The sequence below is a fragment of the Phacochoerus africanus genome, chromosome 8 (assembly GCF_016906955.1).
Source record: "Phacochoerus africanus isolate WHEZ1 chromosome 8, ROS_Pafr_v1, whole genome shotgun sequence".
Lineage (NCBI taxonomy): Eukaryota > Metazoa > Chordata > Mammalia > Artiodactyla > Suidae > Phacochoerus > Phacochoerus africanus.
The window spans coordinates 92,049,074-92,069,370 of NC_062551.1; the positions used below are offsets into that span (position 1 = coordinate 92,049,074).

At 52.3% G+C, this 20,297-nt stretch overlaps 1 protein-coding gene across 2 annotated transcripts in view; it reads right to left on the minus strand.

The window, feature by feature from the left end:
* STK40 (serine/threonine kinase 40) overlaps positions 1 to 20,297 on the minus strand; it is a 42,900-nt gene that overhangs the window by 13,776 nt on the left and 8,827 nt on the right. For both annotated transcript variants that reach the window (XM_047793363.1, XM_047793362.1), the window contains exons 2-5: positions 6,911 to 7,030; positions 4,053 to 4,138; positions 3,610 to 3,753; positions 666 to 893 (exon numbers count right to left, since the gene is read on the minus strand). In XM_047793363.1, coding sequence (XP_047649319.1) covers positions 666 to 893; positions 3,610 to 3,753; positions 4,053 to 4,138; positions 6,911 to 7,022 — 570 coding nt within the window. In that variant the 5' untranslated portion in view covers positions 7,023 to 7,030. The remainder of the gene's footprint in view (positions 1 to 665; positions 894 to 3,609; positions 3,754 to 4,052; positions 4,139 to 6,910; positions 7,031 to 20,297) is intronic.

Consider the following 20,297-nt stretch of genomic DNA (forward strand, 5'->3'; position numbering starts at 1 on the left):
CTGGACTATCAGAAGTGGGCTTTTAGGTGCTGCCTTGTTATGCTTGTGCCTTGATGTGTAAGCCACAGACAGATCAGGACCATTCCTGGGCCTCATTAACCATATGTACAAATTGGGTGACACTGTTTTCTCCCCTCAGGGCAGCCAAAAAACCACTCCTCTCTCTGTCTCTATCAAACATCCCACTGGGGAAACAAAACAAAACAGAACCAAAACCCAAGTCCTCCAAGATGAATCCTCACGGTTCTGGTGACCAAGTATGGCCAACTTGGCCTGCAAGGAGCTGTGTGCATGGAGGAGGCCCAGGCTCTCCTAACCAGTGTCTCGGGCTCCTCACACCCCACCCCTAGGAAAGCTCAGAGACAGGCTGTGACCGCCCGCATGGAGAGCTCACAGTCATCGCCGAGGCTAGGAGACCACAGTGTGGCCTACGGGCTGATGGGGCTTTATGGCGCTGGGCTCTGCGGGGTACCCGGCACAGTGGGCTGAGGCTTGCATCACTGCACCTCAGCGGGTGTGCCTGTCATCCGGCCCTCTTCTTTCTGGACATGCTCAGCTGCAAAGCACACCTGGGGGAGGGCAGGACGGTGCGGTTCTGCTGAGCAGCACGGGAAGGGGGGCATTCCAGGGCACGGAGGTCAGGATGCCTCTGGGCAGAGCCTCACCTGGTGCAGGGCCTCCACCACGCGCACCACGTCATAGAAGATGACCACGGTCTCGCGCTCGCTGAGCCTCTTCTCCTTGATGACGTAGTGCTGCAGGTTGATCAGGTCAGCGGTCTTGTCGCTGAAGTCGTGAGCGCAGAGGCAGTCGAGGACGAGGCAGATGCGCTTCTTCATCTTCTTAACCATCCGGTTGGATTCTGCATCTTCGACAATTTCACAGGTGCGGTCCTGGGAGGAGGGGGAAGACCAGGGCTCGGCTACGGGCCCAGCAGGGCCAGGGCCTTGGGGCTCCTCTGGAGCTGACCACACAAACCAGTGAGGGAGCCTGGGAAAGCCTGTGTGTGTGGGCGCTGGAGGCCTGAGGCCTGGGCAGCACGGACCATGGGCTGCTCAGCACTCCCCCACCTCCCCTGTGCCAGTGTCAGGCTTGGCCAGGGCTGAGGCTGAAGTAGTTTAGGCTCAGGCTTCATGGTCTGGTCCTAATGCAAAGTGTCTGGATCAGGGCTGGGCACTGGCAGTCAAAGGACCCTGAGCTCAGGGTGCAGGCAGCAGGCCCAGGCCTGGGGCAGCCTCCCCTCCATGGCGCTCCTAGGGTTTCTAGTAATGACCAATGTCCACTTCCTTCCAGTGCCCAAGATGGTGGAAGCCATGTGCCCTGTGTGTCCAGGACAACTGCTTTCACACGGACGGAGGACTCCTGGGCAGCCATGTCACAGCTGGGTGCAGGCCCTGGCTCTACTGCGTCCTAGCCGCGGGACCAGGGCAGCTCACCTAGCCTCTCCAAGTCTCTGGCTCCTCGTCTGTGACAGGGAGCCAGCAACCCCTACCTCACAGGCTGTGGGGAGAAAGGCAACCATGCCAAGTACTCGGTCCTGCCCAGCCAGGGCTCCGTAAGCTGGCACTGCAACGAACCCCCAGGTGGGCAGTTCTGGACCCATTTTCCTTGCTGAAAAGGTACTTCCAGTGAGAAAAAACACACGTGCCACACGAGGACTTTTATCCTGCCAGCCTGAGGAGGCCCTCAGTGTCAACCCAGCAGACTGGGAACTCCAGGGGATGAAACATCCACACTGCTCCTTCAGGGCAGGATCCTACCTCTCATCCTCTCTTCCCCAGAGGCCCAGCATCTGGCACACAGAGGACTCTGGAAATCCTTCTAACCACTCAGGTTCTCTTATCCAAAATGACCTACACTGGAGTTCCTGTCGTGGTGCAGCGGAAACGAATCCAACTAGGAACCATGAGGTTGCGGGCTTGATCCCTGGCCTCGCTCAGTAGGTTAAGGATTCGGTGTTGCTGCGGCTGTGGTGTGGGCTGGCAGCAACAGCTCCTATTAGACCCCGAGCCTGGGAATCTACATATGCCGCAGGTGTAGCCCTAAAAAGACAAAAGACCAAAACAAACAAACAAAATGACCTACAGCAAGGCCAAGCTCTGGAAGCTACCAGAGATGAAACAGGAAATCATGATCACTACCCTCATTTGATCTCATGTTTAAGGAAAACTCTAATTTTCAGAGTTGCCTGCTGATGCTCCAAGTTGGCTCTCATTGCAAATCTAAGAATAAAGACTGGAGTTCCGTCGTGATGCAGCGGAAACAAATCTGACTAGGAACCATGAGGTTGTGGGTTTGATCCCTGGCCTCGCTCAGTGGGTTAAGGATCCTGTGTTGCTGTAGCTCTGGTGTAGGCTGGCAGATGTAGCTCCTATTAGACCCCTGGCCTGTGAACCTCCATATGCTGTGGGTGTGGCCCTAAAAAGACAAAACGACCAAAATAAAAAATAAGAACTTGGTGGGGTGTATGTGTTGGGGTGAGAAGTATTTTCCACTTATCTTACCTCAAGAAATCAAAGTGATAAGGGACAGCTCAGTGCTCTGTTTGTCTGTCCGTCCATCCATCTATCCATCCATCCATCCATCCATCCATCTTTTTTGGCCACATGCATGGCATATGGAGGTTCCAGGGCTAGAGATCGAATCTGAGCTGCAGTTGTAACCTCTACCACAGCTCTAGCAATGCCAGATCCTTAATCCACTGTGCTAGCAGGCTGGGAATCGAATCCATACTACCAGAGAGACAACACCAGATCCTTAACCTGCTGCACCACAGCAGGTCCTCCGGCTCAGTGCCTTATAGCCTCTCATTCATTTCCTACCACCTTCTTCCAAGGTAGGCACCATTATCATTATCCCAATTTGCAGATGAGGAATCTGGGGCTTAGAAACCTGAGTGACTGACTTGCCCAAGGTCACACAACCTGTGTGCCCTTCCTGATACCAGGCTGCCTCTCAAGTACTAGGTTCATCCTAGCACAAGTGGGCCTGGCCAAAGCATCGGGCTGTGGGTGCTGCAAAAGCTCCAAGGGGGGGGCCTGAACAAGGCGACCCTTCACCCCTACCATTCTGAACCCAGCTTTTTTTTGTTGAAGATGCAGTTTCAGAACTGTCCCGAGGAGGGCTCTTTTTAGAGTACCAGTTACTAATTAGTACCTTTCCTAAGGGACCTGGACCATCCAAGCCCGGGGCTTAGGGATCCTTGCTATGGAAGCTGAAACACCCAGATGGACAGAAGGACTGCTGGTACCAAAAGCAACTGGGAGATCCACAGATGCCCCGGTGCCCAGCCCTCCTCACCGCCCTCCCTTTCACCCTGGCCTGGCCGTTCCTGACAACACAGCTAGAAGGAGCCCATGTGTCTTTAAATAACTTCCTGCTTTCCGCTTTTCTCGGAAAAGCGGCTCCTCAAAGAAAGCCTGCAAGCTGCAAACTGGGTGCATTCCCGCTAGGCTGCCATCATCATAGCAGGCGTGCTGGCCCAGCCTGACCTCCAGCCCACCCACTGGGAAACACCACTGCAGGGAGACAATGGGGGGCGGGGGGGGGGGGCTCACTAGCATGATGCGGGGGGTGGGGGGACGACAGGCAGCCCCCTCTGCCACTCACCTGGAAGAGCCCGTGGTGGTGAACCACGCCATCCTGCGTGTGGAGGAGGGAGAGCAGGGAGTACTCAGTGTGTAACAGCATCTTGCCTTGCCTTTCCTCCTGGCTTTCTATCCCTTGGTCGCCCCTCTCCTCAAGGGTGAGGATCTTTAGAAGGCACACACACACAAAAAAACAAAACCCCACAGCCCTTAATTTTCCAAGCAGGGTGACCAAAACAGGAGAAGCAGGGGGTCACATCCTCCCACGCCACCCTGGCACATGTGCCCACACGTGCATGGATGAAGTGAAAGGGTCTTTCCCAGCGTAATGGCAATGTGTGTACACACCAACAGCACCCCAGGAAGAAATGGCACTGCTCTTGGTCACAAGAGATGCAGGAGAAGCTGGGAGGAGGGAGGAGCCAAGCTGGCAGGATGGCTCCCCACATCTGGTACCTCACTTACCTTTAGCTGGTAGAAGTCATCTGTGCCATCTTTCCTTGCCAAACACTGGACGATGCTTGGCACCGGTGAGTTGCCCAGACGGGGACCTACGGCACAAAGAGCCACTCGCTTACTTCTCAGGAACCCTGTCTATGGTGGCACTGAGCCACCGTGTGGTCTTTTGGCTAGATCTTCTCTCCTGGAGGGCATATGGTTCACATCCACTGAACTCACAGTGTCCCCTCTGAAAATGTAGGGGTACGTGCCCATGTGCCTGAGTACACCCAGCTTTTTTTTTTTTTTTGCTTTGTAGGGCCCCACATGCGGCATATGGAGGTTCCCAGGCTAGGGGTCCAATTGGAGCTGTAGCTGCCAGCCTACACCACAGCCACAGCAACCTGAGATCCGAGCCGCGTCTGCAACCTATACCACAGCTCACGGCAATGCTGGATCGTTAACCCACTGAGCAAGGGCAGGGACCGAACCCTCAACCTCATGGTTCCTAGTCGGATTCGTTAACCACTGCGCCATGATGGGAACTCCAGCAATGCCAGATTCTTAACCCACTGAGCGAGGTCAGAGATCGAACCCACAACCTCATGGTTCCTAGTCGGATTCATTTCTGCTGCGCCATGATGGTAACTCCTGTATGCCCAGCTTTTATAGGCACACTTCTCAAGAGGGGCTCTCAGTACTGGGTGTGTACTGGAATCTCTGAGAAGCATGTGTTAAAATAGAGATCCCAGTTGCAACCTGGGCTCTCTGAGTCAGCAACTCCAGGGGGAGGATCCAGGAATTCGTCCCTTTAACAGGCTCCCATTGTGGTCTGATGTGGCCCCTAAGTACCAGCTTTCAGAAACTTCTGTAGTTCTGGAGATGCATACTGTTTGCTGTCCTGGGACAGTGCCCTGAGCTTTCACAGCATAAATCAGATAATGTCACAGCATCACGGCACTGCTAAAAAACCTTAACAGTGGAGTTCCCATTGTGACTCAGCAGGTTAAGAACCAAGCTAGTATCCATGAGGATGTGGGTTTGATCCCTGGCTTCGCTCAGTAGGTTAAGGATCTGGTGTTGCCATGAGTTGTGGTGTAGGTCAAAGAAGCAGCTCGGATCTCAAATTGCGGTGGCTGTGGCGTAGGCCGGCATCTGGCACAGAGAGGACTCTGGAAATACTTCTAACCACTCAGGTTCTCTTATCCAAAATGACCTACACTGGAGTTCCTATCATGGAGCAGCGGAAACGAATCCGACTAGGAACCATGAGGTTTTGGGTTCGATCCCCGGCCTTGCTCAGTGGGTTAAAGGATCCGGCGTTGCCGTGAGCTGTGGGTGGTGTAGGTTGCAGATGCGGCTCGGATCTGGTGTTGCTGTGGCCCTGGCATAGGCCGGCAGCTCCAGCTCCGATTAGACCCCTAGCCTGGGAACCTCCATATGCCACAGGTGTGGCCCTAAAAAGCAAAAAAAGCAGAACAAACCAAAAAACCTTAACAGCGCACCACTGCTTTTGATATGCAATCAAAGCTCCTTTTTTGGCCTCCAACGTCTTGCATGATTTGGTTCCTGTCCACCTTTCAACTGATCGTGTTTCCCCACCCCTCCTACCACACTCCAGCTAAAGGTCTCCTAATTCCTGCCTCTGGGCCTTTGCATTTGCTGTTTGTTCCTTCTGTCTGGAATGCTCTTCCCCCAGCTGCTCCTTCTCATACTCAGGTGACAGTGCAAACGTCACTTCCTCATACAGAACCTTCCTTGTCTACACTGTCTCTAGGCCCTTCCCACTCTCTTATCATCTTCTCTACTTCCTTCAAAGGACCTACCCCCCCCCACTCCCCCCCCCCCCCCCCCCCCCCCCCCCCCGCCCCGCCACAGAGATGATCTCATGTGTTTACTATCGGTTTCTTTTCCCAGCTGGAATGTTAAGTTCCACGAGGGTAGGAATTTGTCTGTCTTAAGGATTGATAAATAGCACAGGCCCAGGAGTTCCCATTGTGGCTCAGTGGTTAACGAATCCGACTAGGAACCATGAGGTTGTGGGTTTGATCCCTGGCCTTGCTCAGTGGGTTAACGATCCAGCATTGCTGTGACCTGTGGTGTAGGTCGCAGGCGCGGCTCGTATCCTGAGTTGCTGTGGCTGTGGTGTAGGCTGGCGGCTACAGCTCCAATTAGACCCCTAGCCTGGGAACCTCCATATGCCACGGTGTGGCCCTAGAAAAGACAAAAAAAAAAAAAAAAAAAAAGCACAGTGCCGTGAACCGTTTGCTGAGTGGCTGGAGCTGGAACAATCCTGTGCCCATGAGTCCAAGATACTGTTCCAAAGTAAAATTTACACCTAGTCTCTGCTGCTGGGAGAGCTGGGGTCCTCAAAGTCCCCTACACTTGCAATCTTGAGCACAAGCTCTATGGACTTGCTGTGCCTCGGACATCCTACAAAAAAGGCCCCATTGCTCCTCCGGACCACTGGGGGCGCCCAATTCTACATGATCTCTCTGCCAATTTTATAAGTTTGTGGGCTGTACCAAACACTTTGTGAAATTGACGCCAAGAATGTTCAGATTAGTGCTTTGGATGATGGACATTCTAAGGCAGCTTGTGTGCTCCCCGCGGGTAATGTCCTGGGGGCACAGAAGACTTTCTCTGGGAGCAGAAAGACTAGCTCTCAGTTGAGACGAATCTAAGGCACACAGACACAACTGTTGGTGCAGAGTGACCTTCCACTCTCCTAAACAGACCCCATGTCAAGCGACAGTGTTGGTCAGGTCTCACACTGGAGCAGATGTGGTGTTTCACTCTGCATGTCCGCAGGTCAGATGTGCACCCGCCGCTTGAGCCAGCACCCCCCACAACCCCCAATCAAGCTGCAGTCAGAAGAGGCTTACCCAGGATGAATGGTCCAGCTCTCTTTGCGTTATTTCCAGAAATCCCACTTCCAAGAGCCTTCGCCTTGGCCGACGTTTCCCCAGCTCCTCTGTCTGATGCTCTCCGCTTCATTCTCAGCTCTAGACAGGACAGAGAAGAGCCTTCTCACTGAGCAAGTCAGCGACTTTCCTTAACGCTCACCCAGCCTGTGAGTCTCTGAGGGGGGATGCATCACAGCTGCTGCTGCTGTTGCCACCAACACTGCCACCCAGAGGTGCATGGAAGGTTCCCAGTGACAAAGAACCACAGCTCCTTTACTGGGGATTAACTAGGGGTTCAAGGTGGATGTACTGGTTACAGAGGTGGGCAGCCGGCCCGCCTCAAAGGAGCCAAACGCAGAGAGGAGTACACTGAGTTTTGTGCAGATGCCGACTGGCGTCCCACTGAGACAGAGAGCTGGCCCTGGAGCGATTCTTCCCAAAGTGAGGTCTTCTCCACGAATACCTACAGACAGCCACTTGGCCAGAGGTGCTGATTCCTGGGAAATGGCATGATGGACATGAAGGGGAGGATGACTGTCCCAAGGAGCTCCTCTCTCAAACTCCTGACTCTCAAGTGGAAAGACACCCCAAAGTTGTCAAGTGGGACTTACTTTCTCTTCTCTACTTTCAATTAAAATTTTTTTTTTAAATTTTATCTTATTTTTATTTATTTATTTTTTGGGTTGGGCCCATAGCATACAAAAGTTCCCAGGCCAGGGATCAAACCCTAGGGATCGAACCTGTATTACAGCAGTGACCAGAGCCACAGCAGTGACAACATCGGATCCTTAACCACTAGGCCACCGGCAGTTGGCTCTATCATTTAAAAAAAATTATTTTTAAGAAAGAAAGAAAAAAAAAAAACACGTTGTGAATTTAAGAGCCAGTAAAAGGACAATAATGGAGGTTGCTGAGCTCTTTGACTTGCTTGGTCATGCCTGTCTCCTCCAGAGTTAAAAGGAAAGGGAACAAAGAAAATTAGAAGCCCTTAACATCTAGATATGGATGAAAAAAACAAAACAGGGAGTTTCCACTGTGGCTCAGCTGAAACGAACCCAACTAGGATCCATGAGGATGCAGGTTCAATCTCTGGCCTCACTCAGTGGGTTGAGGATCTAGCGTTGCCATGAGCTGTGGTGTCTGTTGTAGACGCAGCTTGGATCCCGCGTTGCTGTGGTTGGGGGGTAGGGCAGGAGCTGTGGCCTCAGATTTGACCTCTATCCTGGGAACTTCCATATGCTGTGGGTGCGGCCCTAAAAAGAAAAGAAAACAAAACAAAACCAGAGTTGCTCCTTCAGGCTCTCTACAGTTAACCCCTTGGCAAGGCAGTGTCCTGGAAGTGGGTGAGGAAAGAGATCTGCACAGGTGAGTCCCACACAGGGAGAGCAGGGGTCGCAGGGTGCCCAGAGAAGGCCAGCTGTGCACTCCCAAAGAGAGGCCTCTGGCCCAGAGTGGGTGCAGGGACTCAGGGGAAACTTCCCTGAGGAGCCGATACCGGAGTGGGTAGGGCAAGGGGCAAGGTCACTCCAGGCAGAGGACCTGGTGTGCAAATGCACACGGTAAGAAAGGGTGTCTAAGTAACAAACTCCAAGGAGTCTGAGTTGCTGGAGTGTGTGTCATGAGGCAGGAAGTAGCCATAGGTGACCCAGAGAGGGAAGCAAGGGCCAGATCTAGGGGACCTGATGGCCATGTTAGGAGTATAGCATTTACCCTTCCACAGAGGGTTTGGGAACACTGAACCCTAAGCTCCCATATTTTTTTTTCTTTTTATAAAAGTAATTGGCATTTCCTGCAGCAACATTAGAAAATACAGACATGCAAAAATAAGAATATAATGGATAATAAGGTATCCATTATTTTACCACCTGGATGTAATCACTGTTAATATTCAAGCAGACTTTCCTGTGTGCATGTTTGTGCTGTATGTGTTGCTTACAGTTCTCATTATTACAAAAATTGGGACCATGCTATGATACCATTTTCTTTTTTTTGTCTCTTTAAGGCTGCACCCGCAGCACATGGAGGTTCCTGGGCTAGGGGTCGACTAGGAGCAGCAGCTGCCGGCCTACACCATGGCCACAGCAACGTGGGATCCAAGCCATGTCTGCAACCTACAACACAGCTCATGGCAATGCCAGATCCTTAACCCACTGAGCAAGGCCAGGGACCAAACCTGCAACCTCATGGTTCCTAGTCGGATTCATTTCTGCTGAGCCATAACAGGAACTCCAGAGGGTGTTTTATGGTATGTAAAACATATCTCAATAAAACCATAAAAAAGCAAACCAAAAACTATTAGTAACATCCTTGTATGACAATATTCTTCTGTAGCATCACTTGCAATAGCTATGCAGTCTCTTTGGTAAGAACATATCATGATTTATCAAACCACACTCTCATTCATGGACTTCTAGACTCTTTCTACTGTTTTTATATATATATATATATATATATTTTGTTTTGTTTTGTTTTGCTATTTCTTGGGCCGCTCCTGCGGCATATGGAGGTTCCCAGGCTAGGGGTCGAATCGGAGCTGTAGCCACCAGCCTACGCCAGAGCCACAGCAACGCAGGATCCGAGCCGCGTCTGCAACCTACACCACAGCTCACAGCAACGTCGGATCGTTAACCCACTGAGCAAGGGCAGGGACCGAACCCGCAATCTCATGGTTCCTAGTCGGATTCGTTAACCACTGCGCCACGACGGGAACTCCCTTTTTTTTTTTTTTTTTTGCTATATTTTTTTTATTATCAGTTATGTACATACATCTTGGCATACCTGCCTCTCTCAGGATAAACTCTGAGAAATGGAACTGCAGGGTCAAATGGGGCACATTATTTTTAAAGGTGTGTGACACACACTGCCAGGCTGCTTTCAGGGAGGCTGTGCCAATTTTCACACCATCAGTGGTGTGGAAGAGTCAGTCCCAAACCTGTATCAGGACTATTTCCATAATTGTTTTTTAAAAAAACTGCCAATCTGATGAGTAATAAAAAGTACGTTTAAATTCATAATTCCTTAATTATTCATGGGGTTGAATTTCCAGTTCATATCCCCCCCCCTTTTTGTACTGCTTTGTGTATATTAGCTTTAGGGATTTTTAAGGAACTCTTTATATGTTAAGGCTATAACTGACATAGGATGTAGTTTCTCTCTTTTTTTTTTGGCCGTGCCTGTGGCACATGGAAGTTCCCAGGCCAGGGACTGAACCTGTGCCACAGCAGTGACCCAAGCTGCTGCAATGACAATACCGGATCCTTAAACCACTGTGCCCAAGGGCACTCCAGAATATAGTTTTTCTTAATCTTTTAACTTTATTATTTTTTTTGTCTTTTGTCTTTTTAGGGCTGCACCCACAGCATATAGAGGTTCCCAGGCTAGGGGTCTAATCGGAGCTCTAGCTGCTGGCCTACACCACAGCCACAGCAATGCCAGATCCAAGCCATGTCTGCGACCTACACCACAGCTCACGGCAACGCCGGATCCTAACCCACTGAGAAGCCAGGGATCGAATCCGCAACCTCATGGTTCCTAGTCGGATTCGTTTCCGCTGAGCCCCGACGGGAACTCCATCTTTTAATTTTTTTTTAACTTAAAAAAAAAAAAAAGATCAAATGTTTATGTAGTCCTCTTTTCCATCAGTTTGTTTTTGCTGTTATTCCTAGAAGGCACCCCTAACTCTGAAAACAGGTATATATTCACTAGTTAGCTTATTATCTTCTCATGCTGCCATTCTGGCCCTTATTCTAAACCCCAGGAGACTGATTCCATGCAGTGAACTGGAAAGTAGGAGAGCTGGCCTGCCTCTCATCAAGCCCTAATACATTCTCAGAGCTGTGCCACTGAGGAGCAGACCCACGATTTCATCCTGAGAGTAACTAGGGCCGGGTAACTCAGCAGGCCCTGCCAGTCCCCAGAAGGAGCAGAAGCCATAGGTAGGCTCGGCCAAGGAGGCTCATGATGGAGGTAGATTTAGTCATTCACACAAAAGCAGGGATAAGCAGAACAGCTTCTAGAAAAATCTTACAAAGCTGTGCAGTAATATGTTTAGCACAGTGTGCCTACTCTTTGTCTGACTAATTTCTATGCATCCTTCTCAATTTAAATCACTTCTGGGAGTTCCCGTCATGGCGCGGCGGAAATGAAACCTCCTAGTATCCATGAGGATGCGGGTTCGATCCCTGGCTTCGCTCAGTGGGTTAAGGATCTGGCGTTGCCATGAGCTGTGGAGTAGGTCGCAGACGAGGCTCAGATCCTGTGTTGCTGTGGCTGTGGTGTAGGCTGGCAGCTGTAGCTCTGATCCGACACCCCATCTGGGAATTTCCATATGCCTCAGGTGCGGCCCTAAAAAGCAAAATAAATAAATCAATAGATAAATAAATATCTATCACTTCCTCGGAGAAGTCTTCTTGATGTCCCCCCACCAATGGGTCACAGGTGGTCTCACTCGGTATCCTATAATCTTCATTCATAGCACTTACCACAGTTTGTGTCATGTATTTATTTGTATTCTTATATGCTTAGTGTCTCCCCCCCCCGCCCAAGAAAAACATACATAAAACCACTCCTCCCAGTGACTGGCCCAGCAGATACCCTGTGAACGGCTGCATACCTTCTCTCCAGGTGGTGCCAGTTCCTACTGGGTCAGCAGCCCTGTGCTGGAGCTGCTCTGCCCTGGTGGGTAAGTTGGTTTCATTATCATTCAGGCCCTATTCTCTGCCTTCCCTGGAGCACTAGGCCTCCCCTTTCTTCTCGGTTCCTTGGAGAGCACCGCGGTGGCATCATCGGATCTATAGACGCTGCTTAGGTGCCCACGCACAGGCCTGGTCTAGACAACAGTTTGCTGAGACCAGCTGTGGCACAGACAGTGAGTGGGCTCAGCCTGACCCCACCCACCCCACTAAGGATTCAGCTAAAGCAAATGGCATGGGAATTGCTCCAAAATGTAGGCAGACAGAAGGATGAGCGCAGACAGGCAGGAGGGGGAGAAGATGCTGGCAGGGGAAGTGGCAGCAGGGCTGTTTCCCTCCTGAACATCCCTTCGCTCCACCAGAGCTGGTGGAGGCAATGGAAGCAGCGTGAAGAGGCAGGCCTGGGTAAGCGGAAGGTGCTGCCGGCTCACTGACAGGATGAGCAAAGACAACCCCCTGGTGACAGACCCTCCTGTCCCCTGCCCCCTGCTGATGCATGGGCAGGTCTGTCTCACCCTCCTGATCTCAATGCAGCCCCTCCAGAGACATACTTGCAAATGGCCCACAGATGCTGCCACAGCAGGGGAGGCTGCTTTGAGGGATCCTGGCTTGACAGTGAGATCTGTGATGAGGAAGCTCTGGCTATTCTGCTTTCAGAAGGATATGGGCCCAGACCCCTCCAGAGACACTGGTCCTCAGGCTGGGGTGAAGGGTCCTGGCCCAGCCTGGCTAAGAGGCAGCCATCTGCCTGGTTTCTCCTGGGCCAGGGCTCAGCTCACCAGGAACTCAGCAGTCCTGGCTACGACGTCTCCGGAGCTTTAAATCTGTCAACTATTCCATGTGCTATCCTCCCAAGTCAGCGCCAGTTCCCTTAGAACCTGGTCTCAACAAGCAGCTCAGTGAGGCAACAATGGAGGTGGGGGTGGGGGGCCTGGAGGGAGGCATCCCGGCCCCCGGAGGCTGCGCTTCTTGACCTTGAAAGCAGGGAGTTCCCTTTGCTCAGCCCAACCTGGGGAGCAAGTTGTGGGCCTCAGCATGAGGGCCCCCGCTCTGTGACAGCCACCCCAGCATGGCCAGAGGGGGGAATGCCAGCTCACAGTTAAGGTCATCTCCCCCCAGGCTGCTGGGGTATCTCCCAGATGGCAGCGAAGGCCAGGCCATGGGCACCACATTAAGGGTCCAAGGCCCATGATGCCGGGTCCAGGGGTGTCGTGTGACGGGGTACAGGACAGTTGGGCAGGGCAGTGCTAGTCAGGGCACCCCATGACATTGCACAGTTCAATACGGCGGACATACCACCAACCCCCAGAGGAACTGGGCTGCAAAGAGTGATGGCACCCAGGCCTCCCAGCTCAGTCTTGCCTCAGCTGCACCCAATGACAGAGCAGCTGAAGCCTGGCCATGGCAAGGAGGGGCCCGTTACTCACACCCAGAAGCATCCCCGCAGGCCTCCACACAGGTGTGCAGACTTGTGGCCCCAGGGACACTCATTTGTGCACAGAGCCAGCATGAGCCCCCCCCCCCCAAACATGAGGACAGCCTGGGGCCTACCCACAGGTGCAGAGAGTTCTGTACTCAGCCTCTTCATAGGCTTCTGGCTGCAACCTTGGGTTCCTGGAGAGATGGGTGACCCTGTAAACCAAACTAGCGCAGGCGGAGTGCAAGGTGGTCCTTGCCGGGGGGAGCAGCAAGGTTCACTGCCCTATGTGTGCATGTGCATGGTGATAACACCGCTGGAGCCACGACAGGTCAGCAGCCGCGAATGCCTGCTGGGAGCCTAAGGACTTGCTTCCCTGAAGCGTTAGGCTGAGCCAATGGTGCTGTGCCAGGATTCAAGTTGTCCCTGTCAGCTGTCCCTAGCCCCACCCCCATGTTTCCTGGCTCAGTCAAAACAAACAAAAAGATCCTGAGCCTCTGTCTTCTAGACTTTACCTCTGGCCCTCTTTGGCCCTGCGTCCAACCCACCTGGCACCTGGAAGTGAGCACGGGGGCCACCCCCCCATCCCGGCCTCAGTCCTACTTGCCATGCATGTGTTAAAGGTCTGTGTGGCTAGACCCGCACCAGACCCTAAGAGGGAGACAGGAAAATCGTCTCTGCCCACGGGACGCTCAGGCGGCAGAGCAGTGTGGTCAGAGCAATGCGCCTCAGTCTTTTTTGCGTCACGGCTCAGACAAAAACATCTATAGAGCACTCGGGGGTGAAAGGCTGGGAACCCCAGCTGTGCTCTGCTCTAGTCACTCTTGGGCTAAAGGGATCACCGTCTTGACCTATATAACCCACACTGGCTGGGAAGCTCTGAGTGAGCTAAACCTGGTTCCAAGTCCAGTACCATCACTTCACAGTGCTGACATCTCAGACAAGGTACTTATTCTGTACCTACAAAACCCAGAGTACCAGCTCCACCTTACAAGTTTGTCTAAGGACTGAGTCACCTATGCAAACGGGTTAGCAAGAGTACATACTGGCACATGGTAAGCATCTGATAAATTGTGCTTTTCTTAGCTTAAACACAGTAGCTTTAAATTTACTGCCCAAGGAGAAAGGGATAGTTAGGCGCTGACTCAGTGGGGTGGGGGGAGCAGAAGAAAGAGAGTAACCAGATGGAAGGTTTAAGAGACCTTGAACTTGCTGTCTGTCTGCTGGTGGTGGGAGTGGTCCAATGACCAGCCTGAGTGACATGTTCAACTCAGTGTTGGGAGGAGAGGAGCCCTGGGGGTTGGCTGAACTGCTGAGGAGGTAGAGGGGTGCTGGGTAGTACCTGGTACAATTCTGTAGCAGAGGGCAGAGTACAGTTTTGTGGGTCAAGGGGACTGCCTGTTCTTTCAGGCAGAGGCACACAGCATCTCATCCTCGTTCTGTTCATCAGTTTATTGGGGAGCAGAGGCTGGATCACCAGCTGGCAATGATCAGCTCCAGGCACAGTAAGGGACTGTCCAGGATGATGAGGCCACCCTAAAAGGGTCCTTCATCATGATCTAGTTGGGGGCAGGGAGGAATGTGGAACTAAGCCCTGGTGCCTCTAGTTTAGAATCTCTCTGAGAGGATTGTGAGAGGGGGACAGAGCACATACACTGGCCTATAAAGCTTCTGCTGTCCAAGGACATAACTCTGGATGTGTTTGTCAAAATGACTAAACTGTACAGTTAAAAGACTTGTGAAATTCAGTATGTGAAAATATACCTTGATTTAAAAAAAAAAAAAAAAGGTGCAACCTTAACCAGATAATCAAAGTTAATATCACTAACAAGAGAACAAACTGATATCATGTTACTCCTGATATAATACAATATCACTTAAGTTTGTTTGGGTTTTTTTGGCCATGTCCGCAGCATGCGGAAGTTCCTTGGCCAGGGACTGAACCCGTACCACAGCAATGACCTGAGCTGCTGCAATGACAAGGCTGGATCCTTAACCCTCTGAGCACCACGTGAACTCCTTATTTCTTTCTTTCGCCGAAAATGCATAACCTGAATGTGAGCATGAGGCAAACTCACATTGAGGGACATTCAACAGAATAGGCTTGGATGCTTCAAAAACATCAATGTCAGATAGTTAAAGGCTGAAGAACTAGCCTCAATTAAAGGAGATTAAAGACGAGACAAGTAACTGCATGGGGTGATCATGGGGAGAAGAAGTGTACAGAATGTGACTGGGCAATCGGCAGAATTTGAATATGGACTGTGTATTAGATAACAATGTCAAATTTCCTGAATTTGAAAACTGTGTTGTGGTTATACAGGAGAATGTCCTTGTTCTTCGGTGACAGATACTGAAGTGTTTAGAGGTGAAGGGCCATGATGTCTGTAACTTACTCTCAGGTCCCTGGAAACAAGGGAGAAAGTGTAACCTGCCAGACCAGCTCCCAAGACTCTGAAGGAATCTGTTGTCCAGATTCAGTTTCAAAGGGATTTCTTGTTGGCACATAGCTCACAGTGGCAGAACTTGGCACTGGGTTGGGTAGAGTCAGCCTGGCATGAACAGGAGTTTGTTCTTGAATGCCCCCCTTTCTCCAGGCCAAACACTGTACTGTGTTTAAGAAATAAGGGAAAAAAGGAGGTCTCTGTGCAATTTCCAGGTCTGCCACCTGGTGGCGTGTTTCTGTAGTGCATCTTCAAAGGGTTTCCCTCTGTACCAGCTACAAGATGGTGGGGTGCTGCTCTTCAAGAGGCTGATCAGAAAGGATGCAGTTAGGGGAATTTCCTGGTGATGCAGTGGGTTAAGGGCCTGGTGGTGTCACTGCAGCGGCTTGAGTTGCTGCTGTGGTGCAGGTTTGATCCCTGGCCCAGGAGCTTCCACAAGTCGCAGGCAAAGCCAAAAGAAAAAGAAAGATGCAGGTACGACTCCATCAGAAGACCCCCCCCCCCACCTCAGCTACCTGTGTGACTGGGGCTGGACAAACAGATTCCATTGGGCTACACTTTCTCTTGTGCTCAGAGACCTGGGCCTGCAGTACCTCCATCTGTCTCTACTGTGGGGGGTCCTAGAACGCTTCCTGCGGTCTTTAGGTAAAAACCCAACCTCCTCCCAGGCTCCTTTCTCCAGCTTCACTGGCCTTAGATGCCTCCTAAATCCAGCCACACCGAATGACTCACAGTTCCCCGAGTGTTCCATGATCACCCTTGTCTTGACCTCCTCTCCCTGGTTGGCTGGTCCTTCTCCCTCGTCCTCACTGGTGTCACCTTCTGCAGCAAGTCCTTTCCTCCCCCAGCTCCCAGAGCATACTCTGTCCACTCCCACAGTGCTGTGCTGTGACCATTGGTTTATCTGACTCCCCTGTCCCCACCACTCTCCAGGCTGTGGGCTCCCCTGAGGGAGAAACCCTAGTTCATTTCTGCCTCCCTGCATCCATCCAGTGCCTGGCAAACTGCTGAATGAGAAAATAGAGACTGCACAACTTTTTTTGGTCTTTTTTTAGGGACACAAGCAAGGGCATATGGAGGTTCCCAGTCTAGGGGTCTAATCAGAGCTATAGCTGCCAGCCTACACCACAGCCACAGCCATGCCAGATCTTAGCTGTGTCTGTGACCTACACCACAGCTCAGGACAATGCCAGATCCTTAACCTACTGAGCGAGGCCAGGGATCGAACCCACAACCTCATGGTTCCTAGTTAATTTCCGCTGTGCCATGATGGGAATTTCCAGGAGTGCACACCTTTTTAGATGCACCCAGAAGGAACTAAAGCCCACATTGGGGCAGGGGACAGAGACCACCCAACTAGAGGCAAGGGGTTGAAGTGAGACCCAAAAGAAAATATGGATGGCCCCAGCTCATGCAGGAGACAGAATCTAAAATCAGAGAGACAGGGGGTCGTGGTGGTGGGTAACTGGGCTGCAACAGTGCTGGGAAAAGTCCTGTGCCAGAAATGCCTGGGTACCTGGGACAGGGCGATTCTGGGCTGATCACCAAGGGTTGTCCTTAGACAGTGTTCGCAGCAGGAGGGCACCCCCCCACCCCCCACCCCCCACCCCTGGAGGAATGAAAACCACTCACAGCATGCCTGCAGCCTGGGGCCTACCCCTCACTGCACCTCAGTGTCACAGGGACATGCTTCTACCAGCACCCCAACTTCCCCCCACACCTGCTCTCCATCCACAAAACCAACCCAGGGAACCAAGAGAAAGTCACAGCCCATGAACCAAGTGTTTCAAGCCATGGACCAGTTCCCCAAATGGCAGCTGGGAGAACAAGATGGATTTTAGGGTCAGGCAGGCCTGGGTTCAAACTCCAGCTTCTGTCACTCACTAGCTATATGACCCTGAACTAGTCACCTACCCTCTGTGAGAGGCCGTGAGGTCTCTGTGGGGCCTCAGTTTCGGCATCCATAAAAGAGGGATGTCTTGAGGTCTTTGCTAGACGAAAGATAAACCTTTCCTGCTCCATGCTGAGGTAGTCTCTCCAGGTGCACATCTTTAAAACCTTTTTTTTTTTTTGTCTTTTTTAGGGCTGCTCCTGTGGCATAGGGAAGTTCCCAGGCTAGGGGTCTAATTGGAGCTGCAGCTGCCGGCCTACACTACAGCCACAGCCACGCTAGATCCTTAACCCACTGAGTGAGGCCAGGGATCGAACCTGCGTCCTCATGGATACTAGTCAAGTTCGTTACCGCCGAGCCACGATGAGAACTCCCTAAAGTGTCTATTTGATGGACACTCACTGCTTGCCAGGAACCGTTCTTAGTGTTTTCAAGATTTTCTTTAAATTCTCAATTTATGAAGTAAAGATTTCCCGGTTTTTTTTGGTCGGCTGATAAACCAAAGCCCAGGGAGAGCCCAGTTTATTGGGTCAGAGGAGGCTGCCTGGGGCCTGTTCTCTTCTACTTCTGCTAGCTGGCTGGGTTTCTGTGTGAGGGCTTTTCTTTTGAATTTGAATGACAGCCATCCCTGAAGCAGGCATGAACTCTCCCTGGGAGCCTGGAGGCTACAAGCAATCTCCCTAGGAACCCGCTGGAAGCTTTGGCTTCCGTGCTCAAGATGGATGCTTGGGGGTGGGGGGAGGTGGATTAGTAATCCCTCAGCTTTAGCCAGGACTCCCTGATGACAAAGATTCATGCATGTGCTGTCATCTCCACTGTTCCAGAACAGAGCGATGATTTTGTTCGTTTTTAAAATGCAGGATATGCACAGCTCCAATTTGTCAGGAATACATAATATCACATCCTTCTCTAAATGCCGTGCCTTACTGCCTCAGGGGTACCTGGTGAACCGGCTGGCTGCTACCAACCAGAACGCCTCTCCAGCACAGGGGGAAGCCCGCCCCCTGAAGGCCGCTCTGCGGAGCCTGTGGGAAGTACCTGCCACCGCCAGAGAGGAAGTGACTCAGCCCAGTGGGAAGTGGGAGGGGCGGTCAGAACGAGGGCCGAGGGCCATGCCCAGCCTGCTCCCCTTCAGCACATCCGCACCAGACCCGCCCCCTGCGGCCCCCCCTTCCTCGGCAGGACTAGGGTGCTGAGCGCAGCAGTCCTGGGGGCCGGCAGGGGCCAAAGAGCCCGCTGCTCAGAGAGCCCAGCGCCTGCAGCTTGGAGGTCCTGCCCTACCTCCTCCGGGAGGCGAGATTCACACACAAGGAGATTACAGACTCAGCGACGTCCCTCTTCACCCCCCTGCTCTGAGCAAGCCCCACCAGGCTCCTCCGGGGCCTCCATGAAGGCTGAGGGGAGAGACTGGAGGCTGAAGGATTGCCCCGTGTGATCCCGGAGAAGAGGCTCCAGGGCTGTGCACACAGAGGGGGACCTGTAGGCCCATCTGGGGAAGATAAACAGAGGAAGAGACCAGTTCCTGTGGACGGGGTAAAGGGCTCCAGCAGCAGCCTTTCTGAGAATCACCAGAGCAGAATCCAGGGCAGAATCACCAGCCCTGCCACCAGCTACCCCTCCCAAGGGCCTCCGGAAGCAGCTGATGTGACAACAAATAATCCGTCACTGTGTGTGGGTGTTGGAAGAGGAAGGGACAGACTTAGACTTAATAGCTCTTTCTCTGGCCGGGCTGCCCTGGTATCTCCCATCTAGAGAAGAAGCTGCGGGAAGCAGCCAAGCACACTAGCTGGGAGACATTCCTGGTGGCCCCCTGGCTCTGTGGGGGGACCTTCTGCCATGCACAGTGACAGCAGGCTGAGTCACTGGCAGCCCTCCCCTGTCAGGCTAGCCTGCCCGCAACTAGGAGACCCTTCTTCAGCTCAGATGGTCAGTTACTGCTTTGTTCAGAGGGAACAAGGACTGCCACGGGTCCCTCGTGGAATTCAGGTTCTTAACACCCCTGGTGGCCCAAGTCAGGTGAGGAGAAAGCTGCAAGTGACTAAAGAAGGGCTGGGTCTGAGAGCACCTTTGTGTTCTGCTCCAGTCTCCCACCTCTAAGAGAGGGGCGGTGTCGCCCCAGAGCAGGGTTCTCTGAGGACTGTGCAGAGCCAGCGTGTAGGAAGCACAAGGCAAATACTCCCTTTCCTCCCTCCATCCCAGCCGGCCAGGGCGACAGACCTGGGAAGGCCCGGGCCAGGCCCAGGTGCGTGCAGTTCTCTTTTTCTGCTGGTTTTAACAGAGAAGTCACCACCACAATCACCCTGGGAGAAAGGTGATTTGGCCTGGGGCCAGCAAACTGCCATTGTTTAAGTGCCTCTACCAAAAATGAAATTCAATTAAATCTCACAACCTTACAAATGGACAATACAGTTCAGTTTCTGCAGGTTTACCCAATTTTGCTGGCTGTGGCTGCCTGATAGGGCAAGATGATAGAGGCAAACAGCAGGCTTTGCCATCAGGGTGCCCCTCAGTGGGCCATTCAGACAAGGGGACCCACACAAGGGCCTCCCCCCGGTCTGAGCCACTGAGGCCGGCCACGAGCCCTGCTCCGTCCAGGCCTGGGTGAGAACATGCTGGCCTGTGCCTCTCCAGAGGGTGAGCCCCAGGCCCTGCCCACCTCAGAATTCCCTGTACAGGCCCAACAGGTGTGCAGAGGACAAAGTGAAACCACAGCCAACAAAGCAGAAGTGCCCTTGCCCTGGTCCAGTTCTAGGGCTTTATCCTCCAGTCACTTGCACAAGCTCACCAAGAGGAAGGTGCTCAACGAGGGGCCCCCGAGAGCCCTGGGCAGCAGCAAAACAAAAACAAACCAAAAACTCAAGACAAAACCACAAAAATTAAAACACCCACCCACCCACCCTACAGGAAAGCATCTTAAAGTCCA